Source organism: Pristiophorus japonicus, chromosome 21 (genome assembly GCF_044704955.1).
Source record: "Pristiophorus japonicus isolate sPriJap1 chromosome 21, sPriJap1.hap1, whole genome shotgun sequence".
NCBI lineage: Eukaryota > Metazoa > Chordata > Chondrichthyes > Pristiophoridae > Pristiophorus > Pristiophorus japonicus.
Window position 1 is genome coordinate 68,256,943 of NC_091997.1, and position 13,775 is coordinate 68,270,717.

The following is a 13,775-nucleotide window of genomic DNA, read 5'->3' on the forward strand; positions in this document are numbered from 1 at the left end:
ACAAGTTTGGAGCTCAAGGGCCTACAATCCCAGAGGGACACATCAAACCCATGGCTTTTTTTCTTATTCCTAGAGCTTATCTGTTGAGCAGTGAATCTCAAATGTCATTAATCACGTAAATACAGGTAGCTGGAAGGAAATTGCAAACCATACTGGCTGCAGCAACATCGAAACCCTCATCGACACCAACACTGTCCACATTCTCCTCAGAAGGAAATCAGTATGGATTTTTGTTGACACAGTGACCATAGTTTGATCTCCAAGAGTGGTGAAATATTGATTTCCTATCACAATTAGATTACTGGCTTTACTTGCAATATGTAAGTGCAAGGAGAAAGAATAAATGGATTCGCATATCATATAACTGGTTATAAATACTTCTGCCAGGCTAAACCTGGTTTGATTGAATAGGCTCGAGGGGCTGTATGGCCTACTCCTGCTCCTATTTTTTATGTTCTTATGTTATAAGCAAGTTGATAGTCTGCTGGCTACAAACACCTTTGAAATTTTGAACCCTCTGTTCAAGTCCATCCAATAACCACTGCCTTTGTACGGAATCACAAAGTTATCCTGCACTCTTGGGAGGAGCAAAAAAGCTGGGAGCAGCTATGATTAATATTTCACCACCGGAAAAGAGTAAACTGTTTCTTTGGGCATTGTTCAAGTGGTTATTTGTGTGCGAGCCCTCAACAGCACCTGGCTGTTAGTACATAGAATTATCACAGAAACAAGCCATTGGGCCCAACTGGTCTGCGCTGGTATTTATGCTCCACACAAGCCTCCTCCCACCCCTCTTCATCTCACCCTATCAGCATATCCCTCTATTCCTTTCTCCCTCATGAGTTTATCTGAGTGGGTCATACAGTGGGTCAGCCAAATTTACATTATGCCCAAAATTTTTATCTAGCTTCCCCTCAATGCCATTGCCTCAATTACTGCAGGATTCTGCGATTCTGTCCAGTTTTCCATTAAAACTGCAAATCAGTTGCCTTGGTTATGTTTTTTTGATAGAGCAAATTTTGGTACATTAAAAGGAAGGCGAGAAACACTCCGAGCTTACCTTGATTGCGTATTGGTTATAGAGGTCCTTAGCATAGGATGCTGTGTAGTAAACTGCATCACCTGCCTCACAGCAAGGTTTGTCGCTCGTCAGTCGGAAGTCTGACCAGTTGTCCAATCCAAAGCGAAGCTGGTTCTTTTGGCCCTCCATGAACCTGTCCTCACATTTAGCTGCCAGTTTTCGCAGCGAGTCTGTGTGGAGATTTCGGATCTTTAGCACCACCTCCTCTTTGTTCTCAATCCCTTTGTACATTCCATGCCTTTGCGGCTTTTGTATGCTTTTACCAGGTCTCTGAGGAAAACGATTCTTCTCGGATAGTGAATCCAAGCTATTTGAGCACCTTTCCTTACTGCTGCTCATGGTGAGGCTGCAGGTACTGTTGGCCGTTGATGATGTGCTGGCCTTTGTCATTGACTTTCCCACTGCCCTGTCCAGTGAATCTCCCGACTCATTGTCACATATTCTGGCGTCTGAGCTAAGTGAGGAACAAGCGCTTGATGCATCCCAGTTTGCATCCCCAGGATACTCTACATCATACAGTGGGTTTGCCAAGTTTACGTTGTGCCCGGAATTTTTCACTTCTATCATTTTGTGGACATAGTCCTTTGATGCTGGGTCAGTGTTTGCTCGGATTATGGTCTTCTTTGGAAGAGGGGGTGGCGTTGGCTGACTCTCAGACATGGCTTCCTGTTCTGTGGGTCCCCCAAAGGCAATGGCATCATCTGAAGCTCCTTTCACTTGTCTTGGCTGCTTCAGGGGGATCATGTTAGCTCGTGATTGCCCTGTGCAATCACACAAAAAAAGATTTTAGAATCATAGTAGAGTTAGATAACATATGCACTTTCAATATAAATTTTTGAATTTCATAGATCAATTTAAGTGTTTGCCTTCTGGCCATAAGAGGATTGTGAATCAGCAAAGCAAGATGGACATAATTGCAGTGCACTGGTGCCATAGTGCATTCACAGTTCATTACCCTGCTATGAGTGTATGAAATCCTTTAAGTTTCAGATTTATAGTCTCACTGATCCATAAATTAGCACCAAGTGAGTGGCACCGCTTACAGTGAAGAACTTTATACTAACAGACCGTACATTTATTAGACACAGCAACTAGGCCCACTGACACTTCAATTTCAATAGGGCTTGAATTTTTTTCACCTTCTTTGTGAGCAGCAGCAATCCTCTATGCAGTGCAGAGACTAGAGTTTTCTTCAACAAAATGAAATCAATGCATGCAGGTATTAAGGCAGAAGTACGGTTGCTTTTGAGATGGAGACAGGGCAAACCAGTTTTGGTTATTGTTGTGACCACAGAGTTCAAGATTATTTGATTACATACCGAGCTGTGGAATGGAAATAGTTAGTTAAAGAGCGGGTTATGTTGATTTTAATCATGGTATCAGGTATGAAGCAGGCATGGCCATAAAGAGATTTTAAAGAATGTTGAGAGTAGCAGTGGATCGGAGGGTGATGAAGAGCCAGGGAGAGTTGAGGGATTAAAGAGTTGTTGAAAACAACAAGAATAATATATGTACTCAAACACTGAAGCCCTGGGAAAACTTCAAAAGAAGACAGAAGCTTCACAAAGAAAAAAAAAAAGTGCTTCAAGAAAACACTAACTCAAATGATTTTCATAAAAATCTTTCTGAAAAGCTATATTTAAGAAATAGCCATCTGCACTGTGCTTACATTTAATGTGATTGCATTTAATTGCCAAATGTTTTTCACTGCACAGAATGTAGTGCTGAAGTCATGTTTCATCCTCCTGTAGAATACAAGTAACTCAACATACCTCTACTCCAGTGACCAGTCTTTAGCGAAGACAAGCATTCTCCTCAAATTCAACAATTTGACAACAATAAGAGGTCTTACCTGGTGTCAGTCTGCATTAAAACTAACATTGTTCTCACAGGCATTCCCAATCAGACAATTATACATGGCCAGCACATAGATGCAACACACATTTTCTACACTTCAAACACCAAGATGTGACCGTGGTACAATGCCACGATAGCCACCATATTGCAGGGCCCCGAGACAAACTATGGGACAGCAATCCATAGAACAATTTTGACCTGCAATTTGTATTTTTTAACAATTAAAACTTTGATAAAATCTGAAATCAGAGGATGTAACTTATCAGGAAAAAGTATATATCTAAATAGGTTGGAGGATCTTTACATTGAAGAGACTTTAAAGGGGGTTCTCTCATCAACAGCCACCACCACCCTAGTTTGAAACTCTTCTGTGGCAGACTTGGTAATCTGATCCAGAACCAGGCAGGTCTTCAGAACGACAGAGTATGGTTGATAATCAACTAGTCCCTTAATGGAACCTGGAGGTGAAGAGGGTCACCGAGAACTCAGCTTCTTCCCACTCAGTTCCAGAAAGTCCTGCAAGATGCTGCAGTTGGACAAGCAGTGAGACGTTTGCAGTGCTCTATACAGGCAAGATCCAGGTTTATAGAATCATAGAAATTTACAGCACAAAGGAGGCAATTTCGGCCCATCGGGTCTGCGCCGGTCATCAAAGAGCTATCCAGCCTAATCCCACTTTCCAGCTCTTGGTCCGTTGCCCTGTAGCTTACGGCACTTCCAGTGCACATCCAAGTACTTTTTAAATGTGGTGAGGATTTCTGCCTCTACTACCCTTTCAGGCAGTGAGTTCCAGACCCCCACCACCCTCTGGGTGAAGAAATTTCCCCTCAAAACCCCCTACCAATTACTTTAAATCTATTCACCCTGGTTGTCGACCGCTCTACTAAGGGAAATAGGTCCTTCCTATCCACTCGATCTAGGCCCCTCATAATTTTATACACCTCAATAAATTCTCCCCTCAGTTTTACCTGGTTAAACTCCATCAGTACCCCTACACAAATTCAGGGGTTCTCTAAACCTTGGCCCTGCCAACAATAAGCTCTCTGGAATTAGGTAAGTGGGGTGTTCTCCATAATGGGCAAAACAGAAATTCTGCACACGTGAATTTCTCTTGGTTTGGATACTCAAACAAATTGTTCTCATGAAACACCGTCTGATCAAGATAAACTCTTTCAATGGCGGGTTTAAATAAAAAGCAATCAGTGTTATTACTGTGCTTAATTACTAATCCAACAGCTCATTTCAAAAACCTCAAAAGATTTAATTGGCACTTGAGTCAATAAGTCCATGTGGTGAATAGTCATCAAGATGCCAAAACCAGTTCCGAACCGCACCCACTGGAATCATTCCCACGGTTGTGATGCATCAAAAAGAAACCTGCAGATTTAGCTCAACCAAATAATTTCTGCCCTAACTCCAGGATTGCTCCCATGGTGGGCCTATTAGACAGATTAGGAAGCCCAATGGGCAGCTCAACACTTGGTGCAGCAGGGCAGGTGTCAAATTGTTAGCCCACTGGGTCAACTTTTGCAGAAGGATAGGTTTTACCATTAGGATGGCGTCTACCTTAATGAGGAGGCACAGTCACCTTCACTGATTCAATTAGGAAGCATTTTAATGTAGGAAGGTAGGGGAAAGGATAACATTGAGGCAACTATTAGAAATGAGTCATGTAAGTACAGCATGGAGAGAAATGAATGAACCGAGATGTATTTACATGAATGTCAGGAGCAGAAGAAATAAAATGGGTGAGTTGGAAGTGACGGTAAATAGGAGCCTAATGGATATTGTCGACATTACTAATGAGAATGTGTGGTGAACAAACCTGCAGGACTTGTGTGTGCTTCAGGAAGGATAGGGAAGAAAATAAAGGAGTGGAGTGGCACTGATTAATCAGGGAAAATGTATATGTTGCAGAGAGGAAGGAGCTGAGAATTGGCACAGTATCTTTGGGTGGATCTAGAAGACAGTAAAGGGAAAAAGTTAGCAGTAGGAATATGTTACATGCCACCACAAAATAAAATTATGGGGGTGGATGTACTGTTGTGGCAAGTCATAAGAAATATTAGTGCTGAGAGCTTATTTATACTAGAATGATTTTGATTTTCCTGATATAAGCTATGGCTAATCTGCATATATATGGGAGATTATTGAAGTACTAAAACAGCTGATGAGGGAACCCAAAAGGGGGAAGGTAAGAATTTGGTCCTTACTAACGAGGAGGGAGTGATAAGCAAGCTGATGTAAGAGAACACTTGTGGTCCAGTAATCATACAGTTTTTAAAATTTAATTTAAGAAACTTCAGAAATTGGATTTCAGGATATCAGACTTTGGTGGAATGAAATGCTGTAAGAAAGAATAAAAATGTTAAACAGAATGAAGTGGAGGGAAAATTGGGGTGTTTTAAGAGAATATTATTTACATTGTAGATGTAGTTTATCCCAGAAACAAGTTGAGAATTGGATAGTAAAGCGAACAACGATAAAAAGGGAAGTCATGGAGTGTATTCAGCATAAAGAAAGAGTATTTAAAACTCTGAAATGCAAAGAAGGAATATGACAGAGAAAAATCAAGCAGAGGCAGGCCAAGAAACTGATGAGATGGAAAAAGTGAACACGAGAGGAACATAGCAGAAAATATAAAAGACAACAGCAAAAGGTTCTTTAAGTACATCAGGAGCAAGAGAAGGGTGAAGGGAAGTTAGATCATTTACCAATGGCATTGTTAAGGTGGTGTTTGAAAAGATGGATGTGGCGAATTATTAGATTATTATTTTGTGACTTTTTAAACAGGAGCATTGGGGGAAGAGAAGATAATGAGGTGCCGGAGTTAAAAGGGCAGTACTCGGGGGGAGAGCTGGTTGAAAAGGAAAGCACAGTTTAGAAAGGAAGATTGAGAAAGTTGAAAGTAAACAAGGCTCCAGGCTCCGACAATTTCCATCCAAGAATGCGTATGGATCCGGATGAAGAAATTGAAAATCCCCTGATATCTTTCAAAGTTCAGCAAAATCCCAAAGGTTTGGAAATTAGCAAATATGATCCCCTTTGTTTAAAAGGGAGGCAGGAATGAACACTTACATTTCAGCCCTCAAACCCTCACCTCAACTGGGAAACTGTTTTGAGAGCCTGTTAGTATTGTGGAACAGATTACCATCGAGAGTGGTGGGTTAGAAAGCCAGTTTTAAAAAGGGACTGGAAAGGAGATACAGGGCTACTAGTTCCAGAATCACAGTAAGGAAACAGATGCTCCTTTTCCTGCCCAAATATATGACTATGTTTTAAATTGCATTTCTGGGCAGAAATCTGAAAGGACAACCAGTCGGCATCACTTGTATGTGCATTTCTGGTTCACAATCCAACAATTTAATCTAACATAGACCTTTATTCCTTTAGTCCACATGGCAGGAAAGCACGGGACAGCCGGAAAACTTCTCAAGTGGATTGGAAATTGGCCAAACTGGAGAAAGCAAAGCATGGTGATGAATGAAGCTGCACCAACATGGCATGGGTTCACCAGCGGTGCCACAGGGAGCAGTGCTAGGGCCACTAGTATTTACAGGGTACAGACAATGATTTGGAACCAAGGACAGAACACAAGCTAAGTTAACAAATGACACCAAATTGTTATTGGGATTTGGCGGGTGGGGGTTTCAACAATATTTAACAGATAAACCAAATACAAAGCGATCTGGCTACATTAGGAAGATGAGTGGCAAATGGACAGTAATGAGACTAAGGAGGGCAAATAAACAGCAGAATTAGAAAATAAAAACCTGAGGACACAGGACATAATACTGGTGAGGGATCTGGGGGTACAGGTAGATAATTGATTTAACCCAGCTGCACCATGTGTGGCAGCTATACATAGCTTAAGGCATCCGAGCCAAGAGGAAAGGTTGAAGAACCTGGGATCGCTTACGCTGGAGAAAAGATGGCTTGCGGGAGATAGTCCAAGTATTTAAGATTCTTAAGGGAATTGATAAATTGAACCCAATAATCTGTTTGGGATTGCCACAGATTCTAGAACCAGGGGACGCAGGCTCATGCTTAGGAAAGAGAAACTGCAGAAACATTTTAGATGACTATACATAGAGGATAGGGAACATTTGGAAAGGACCACTCAAGGAGACAGATAGGATTGAACCATTTAAGGGAGAACTGGATAGATATTTGAGAGATGGTCAACTGATGGGTATTAGGTTTTGGAACCTAGGTTTGGCCAAATGGAATAGTTTCTTCTCTGGCCTTGTACCTTCATATGTTTACTCTACGGTCAGTTTACTATTCCCCTCTTCTGGATATGATGGCTCATTTTAGAGAGAAAAAAAAGTCCAATAGTGAATTATGGTCTGCATTACAAAAAACTGATTCCAATTTTTCTCTCCGCGCATGTGCTATTTCATGATTGATACAGCATCCATGATTCCAGATTCTATCAATTATGCTCTGCAACCAAAGCCATGCATTCACCTTCCTTTAGATGTTCCCTCCTCCCTTGACAGAGAAATAGAAACTCACTATTTGTCAGAGTTGTCAGAATGTAGCCTGGGGGCACACAGCCCACCTCCTCCTCACCTGTGGCCCTCAGCAGAGGCGTTGCTCCGTCTGTCTCTGAGCCTCCATCCACAGCCCGCCAGCTCTGGGATTTTGCTGGAGCCAGGATTACATACATATAAAAAGAGGGAAAAATAGAGGAGAGAGAAAGAGAGAGAGAGAGCAAGATTGGGATTGTGACCTTTAACAAAAAGTTTGTCACTCTGATGTACAAATTACTGCACAGCTATATCTTACCACTCGGCACTGCCGCATTCTGCACCAGTGCATTACAAGAAACATTTTTATGTTAAAATCCTAACCTGAGCAATAACCATAGAATGAATATTCATGACGCAATAATTTGAATGTGGTACATTTGAGAGAAGTGCTTTGTGATGGAGGCTACGGCACTGGTTCAGTCATGGTGCATCAGTATTTGGTCAAACAATGTATTTTGAAAGTAAATTTTTGACAAAAAATCTTGAGTAAAAGATTGTTGATAGCCAATTGTAGAAATCATTCAAAAAGCAGGAATAATTTCATTTGTCACCGTGAAATAAATGCCAGAAATCGAAGGTTGTTGTAAGATGAACTGAGATACTCGTACCAGAAATGAGTGTAACTAGCTATTATTTTAGAATGAATTCCATCCACAGGAATGAGTGTAACTGTGTGTTATTATTCTGGAATGAATTGGCATGTATGCCGATCAACTCGTGATGGACTCTTGGTGTGGCGTACCTTCTGGAAGGTCCCCGCAGTAACGCAGCATTAATATCATTTAGTGCAATTTTTCTGAAAGAGTCAGTGAAAATGCTCCACTGCATTCTGGGCACCGCCAAGCATGTGATTCATTGCGTCAATACACCATCTCCCTTTAAGCTGTTCTATGATGGACATGCTATCAATGTATCATTGGCCAGGGGTGTGCATCACAGGAGCAATTTGCGCGGGAATGAGACACTACATGATCAATCACGTGTGTGGTGATCGATGAGTGGGTAGTCTATAAATCGAGGTGGAGTGCCAGGCCCTGGAACATCGTGAGCCACCCTGACCTGTGTGAGAACACCACCGCAGGTCAGGGCTATAAATAGAGCTGGAGCGCCGGGCCCTGGAACATCGTGGTGGAGGTATGGCAAATGAGGGTACGGAGCCCAGAAGAGCCGAGGGCCCAGGGGCAGCACGAGCCCAGCCCACACTGCGACATGTGTGCGCACTAGGTCCGTGCAGCCGAGCTGGTCTCCAGTCGTCCTGGTTAACCCTTGCCACTGGATAAAGGCCGAGCTCGGTCAAGCTCGTGTGGTGGCTGATGTGCAAAGGTCACCCACCACACGTTTAAAAAATTCACGCACAGGCATCTTCCACCCCCTCAACTGGAGTTCAGGACCGGAACATCGGGTCCTTCATTGAAACAGCTATGAACTCTCGTGGAAGCAAGTCATCCTCGTTCGAGGGACTGCCTATGATGATGAGTCTAAATGACAACAGAATCCAATTGGATTCTTCCTTGCCTTTTTGGCTCAGTCCACACTATCAAGATGGTTTCAAGTATGCTTGCCACTTGCAAAAAGAATCCAGTGTTTATGAGAAAAGTTTCTTCAACTCAATTTAGCATCTTAAAGAAGATGACATCACCTGTTAGAGGCCTGAATGAGATGTGTAGACAATTATGAGTGTGGCCATTTTGAAAATGAACATAATGATTAGCAGGGTCAATAGAAATCAACAGAGAAATTTGGTATGTTTTGCGAAGAATAGTAACATTTTCTGACAGAAAATCTATTTCCCACAATTGAAAAAAAATCAATGAACAGCAACAATTTGTAATTATAAAGTAAATTCAACATAGAAAACATGGTGTTATACAGAAGGATCAGAGAAAATTAAAGGGACTGTCACTGAACAATTGGGGGAGTGTTAGGAACCATAACCAAACCCTTGGTGGAATATTAGGTGAAGTGGAGGGGCAGAGGGGTTTAGAGAGAGGGTTCTAGAGAGTAGGGCTGTAGCAGCTCAAGGCTCGGCCACCAGCGATGGGCGAAAGGAAGGCGAGATGCACAAAAGGCCAGAGTCGGAGAACTGAAGGTGTCAGATGAAGTACAAGGCTAGAGGAAGTTGTGGAGATAGACAGGGTTAAGCTGTCCACTTCACCGACCTTTGAAAAACCTTCTCAATCTAATAATCCATCAAGGGTTTGGTTATGGTTCCTAACTCTCCCCCAGTTGTTCAGTGACAGTCCCTTTATCTAAATTTAAGATTTTAAATTCAACGTGTTGGGTCACAGAGAGCCCATGTAGGTCAGCGAGGACCAGGGTGAAGTTTAAACATAATTTCACAAACCATCATGATTACACATTCATTCAAGATAGCAACTGGATTAAAATGGGTCGTTTATTTGTTTTATCACACATTTATAACACAGCTTTGATGTCATAAGGGACTCTATGCATTTAACTGTCATTTTTCAGAGGCAATCTTAGTGCACAGATACTGTCAAAACAGCGACCATTTTGTCTGAATGACTATGTAACAGAAACAGCCATCAGTAAGTCCCAATATCAACATCTCAATGTGGTAGTGGTCATTTTGAGTTTGGTGGGTTAGTATGAAAAGAAAATAAGATGTAGTCAAACAATTCCAAAACAGTAAGTGTGATCTTATTTGAAAGCTTAAGACTTGATGATTTCAAGTAGTAATTAGCCTCTTTGGAAAGGATGAAGATAGTGACAAATGGAATTTCTATGGTTGGTTGGTTCTAAAATGACATGCCTGTCAATGGAGTCAATCTTTTGTGGTAGACACAATAATCGGATACCTGAGCCAGCCATGTCCACAGGGAAATGTTGACGATTGACCAGTCAACATGGCTCATTAAGAGAGACCAGGAAGGGCTAAACCCATCACTGAGGGCTGATATGTTTCTCACTTGGCTGCAGATAACCCTAAATGTCCCAACAGGTAGGATTGTCCTGGTTGGCAAAGCAGCAGGACTCTTACCTATGTTCTGTGCAGTTTTAACTTGATGAACTCCTGAGAACTCGGGGTCCTTAAGTCTCGGCTTTTGCCAATTTGCACCTAAACTCTCTGATCTTGGATAAGTGGGGTAACCCCCTATGCGGCAAGAGTGCGCGCTCCATCAGATAAGCTCTACCCGTGTGACTTTCTCAATAGCTGGGTTTGGAGAATTTTGAGTACGGTTATAGGTTTCAGTGGCTATCAGATACCCATCTGATCAGCTAGGACAAAAAAATCTATCACACTGAAATATGCAGTAGTCAAAGGGAATATGCAATGTTCCCTTTAAGCTGCGCGGTAGTTGGAGATCCTGCGCAGCCGGCTCACCGGCTATTAAATGGAAAAACACCCGGAATTTTGATTGGGCCCGGTGGCTCCCCAAAAAATGAGAGGGAACGTTGGTCACAGGGAAGCCATGCTTGCAGATTTCTGAAGACTTCACTTATTAGGGTAGGATAATTACCAAATTTGGTAAAGAGCTGAAGTGTTTCTATGTTATTTACATAAGTTTGTGTAGCTTGAAAAAATAATCATCTTTTCATCTCGTAAGATCAGTAGACTGAAAGGCACATTTTGAATGATTTGGTAAAAGTTAGCATTTCACAATACACAGGAAGAGAGAGAAGAAAGAATTTGTCAGCATGTGTTGTGTCTGTACTCGTTTTGTGTTTTTCGTTCAGAATCAAATTTAGTTTAAACGCATAATTCTTAAACAAAAGACACCCTCCATAGCCTTCAAGTCAGATACAGATTATCTAGCACTGTTCTAAAAACTGGAACACGATGAATGAACGCCGAATCTGAAACAATGAAGGTGTTCCTACTGTAGCAGTTAACGCGTTAAAAAGTGCACATTCCTGCCATTTCACCCATAGCCTTTCTTTCCTCACCCAGTCTCTTTACACTGTTTGCTGAGCACTGTTCAACAACATTTTCTGAAGTAGTATATTCACAAAGTTAAAATGTTATGGTCCTACCTTTAATTAAACACAGAAGCCGTCGAGCAAGGGAATTATGAGAGCTGCCGTCATGCTGGCCCTTTTTACACGGTATAGCATTTGATAGGGCGTCTGAGCCTTAATCTAATCTCTTCCTGCTCGCTCTACCTAAACAGGATTGCCCACATTACAGCTGCATTCCTCACTCTGTAACCTACAATACTTCGCGGCAGCCAGCAGGGACACTCACATCAATTAAACATTTGCCTTACACATAGGTAGCTAACAGTCTGAGGCTTGACTGATTACATTTAAAAAGGTTTTGAAGTTACAATAAGCCTAGAGCAAAGAGAAAGGAGAAACCAAATCCTTTACCCCCACTCACACTGTGCTCCCCCAACTGCTGCAGTCTCTTACCCAAATTACTGTAAGTCGCGCTGCTGATGCTCTCATCAGCAGACTCGCTGCCTGTGTCTTTTTCGTCCTGGGATCCTGTGCTGGCCAGTATCAAAGTCATCGCGCCAGGTGTCTCTTGGCTTGCTGATGATGACCTTTGAACTTCTGATACTTGTGGTGGCATGTCTTCAACAGTCACCTCACCTGCAAGGTTGCTTGAACGAAAAAAAGTATTCCTTCAGCGTTCATAATGCATTAAACATTCTAAAACTGGGCATTTATACTTAACACTGCACTCCAAAACTATTAATTCATCTAACTCAAGAATGCTTGGGAAAAAAAATGCACAACTCGGGAACAGTTATGTAGAGTATATGTTGAAACTTAAGTAAAGACTTGTAGGAACTTGTTAGTTGAAGGATCCCTGGGTGATTTTAGCCTCATTTTACAGTGTCTTCAACTAATCTTGTTCCAAGGCAAATCTGGTAAAACAGGTTTCTTTAAATCTTGTGTGTTTACCCTTATATAGCTGTGGAGAGAGTAAGTCCCAATTTGAAATCCATAATTCACTACAATTTCTACAGGGCACCATAACGCAACAAAGGTTTATGCTGAACTAAGGTGTGTCCCAATTGATAACAGTGTAAAACCTTTGGTGTTTACACTGCATCTGGTCAAAGTGCTAAATGACATCTACAAAATCTTAAACTAAAATTCGCAATGTACTCTTAAGTGCTGAAGGACACTTCTTTTTAAGCTCATTCCTGATACAGTTTATCCCCCTTTTTTCAGCGACTCATTTACGAGTCTATTTGAAATTGTTCAGGGCAAATTTGAATTATAACTTGCAAGTTTCAAGTCAGAATTACTACCGCATGAGGCACCAAGTTTGTTACTGTACTGCATCTCACTGCCTTAAAACGGAGAGGCAGAAGTTTCAACTGTTAACTTACCTACTCAAGTCACTCACACAACTCCCCATTGAAACAAGTATTTTGAATTTGCTTCTCAACTTCATAAACATGTTTTGAAAGCAGCTGATTAACTTGTAGAGCTCTAAAGCTGTACACACAGTGATATCATCAGCCAGACCTTCCTACCTGGGGCTTAGTCTTGACAATCTGCCAGCATTATCTACCTATAGTATTTTACGGTCACTAACTGAGTCAGATTTATTAACACTTACAGAACTGCTGCACTCAACTTAATTTCAATGATTCTCATCCTGCACAGCTGGAGAATAAAATAAAGGCAAGAGTTCGTGCCAATACCAGCACTCCTACTTTTAAATTTGAATGCATGTTATGGAAATATTTTTACAACTACAGTACTGTAGTATTTTCTTACTAACGTCCAGCATATGCAAAAACAAATATAAAATAACTTGCATCCGAGTATCGAAGGTCCTTTTCAATTTTCCCAATAAGCAAATATTAAAGAACATCTACCAAAAATGTAAATTTTCTTCTACTCTCTCCCTATTTAATAAGCTGTTTCCTTACCAACTCATGTCTCTCTCTATTGCACTCATCCTTTTCTCCCTCCCCTCACTCCAATCTCCCCCGGTTGTGGGGAGGGGTATAAGAGAGAGAGACAGGCTACTTGTTCTATGGCCTAGAACCAGTTGTTAAGCACATAGGGTGATTTACATTTCACACTTTGGCCCTTTTGCGGTAGAGGTGGGGAGGGTAGATCAAGCACTTCACCTCTGCTTTGTGCCTTTCCAGATATCTCAGCAGAAGATAGGATGGGGCAAGTCCGTCAGAGTTACCACTCCCAATTGTTGTCCAGTGGCCTCCCTTGGAAAGGACATATGATATCCCCACGGTCAAATAGCTTGCCAATAGTCACTATCTAAACCCGTATAAAGAATGGGCATTTTGGCCACGTACCTGACAGGGCCGTAACTCACAAGAAGATATCCCAAGAAGAGGCAGCACCTTTAGGAG

At 41.7% G+C, this 13,775-nt stretch overlaps 1 protein-coding gene across 13 annotated transcripts in view; it reads right to left on the bottom strand.

Annotated features, from left to right (window-relative positions):
* Positions 1-13,775, bottom strand: part of peak1 (pseudopodium-enriched atypical kinase 1) — a 196,472-nt gene that overhangs the window by 14,146 nt on the left and 168,551 nt on the right. For 10 of the 13 annotated variants that reach the window (XM_070864994.1, XM_070864987.1, XM_070864992.1 and 7 more), the window contains 4 exons: positions 13,719-13,766; positions 11,848-12,041; positions 7,457-7,588; positions 1,061-1,842 (listed from right to left, as the gene is read on the bottom strand). In XM_070864994.1, coding sequence (XP_070721095.1) covers positions 1,061-1,842; positions 7,457-7,588; positions 11,848-12,041; positions 13,719-13,766 — 1,156 coding nt within the window. The remainder of the gene's footprint in view (positions 1-1,060; positions 1,843-7,456; positions 7,589-11,847; positions 12,042-13,718; positions 13,767-13,775) is intronic. The other 3 variants (XM_070864996.1, XM_070864995.1, XM_070864997.1) reach the window with 3 other exon arrangements.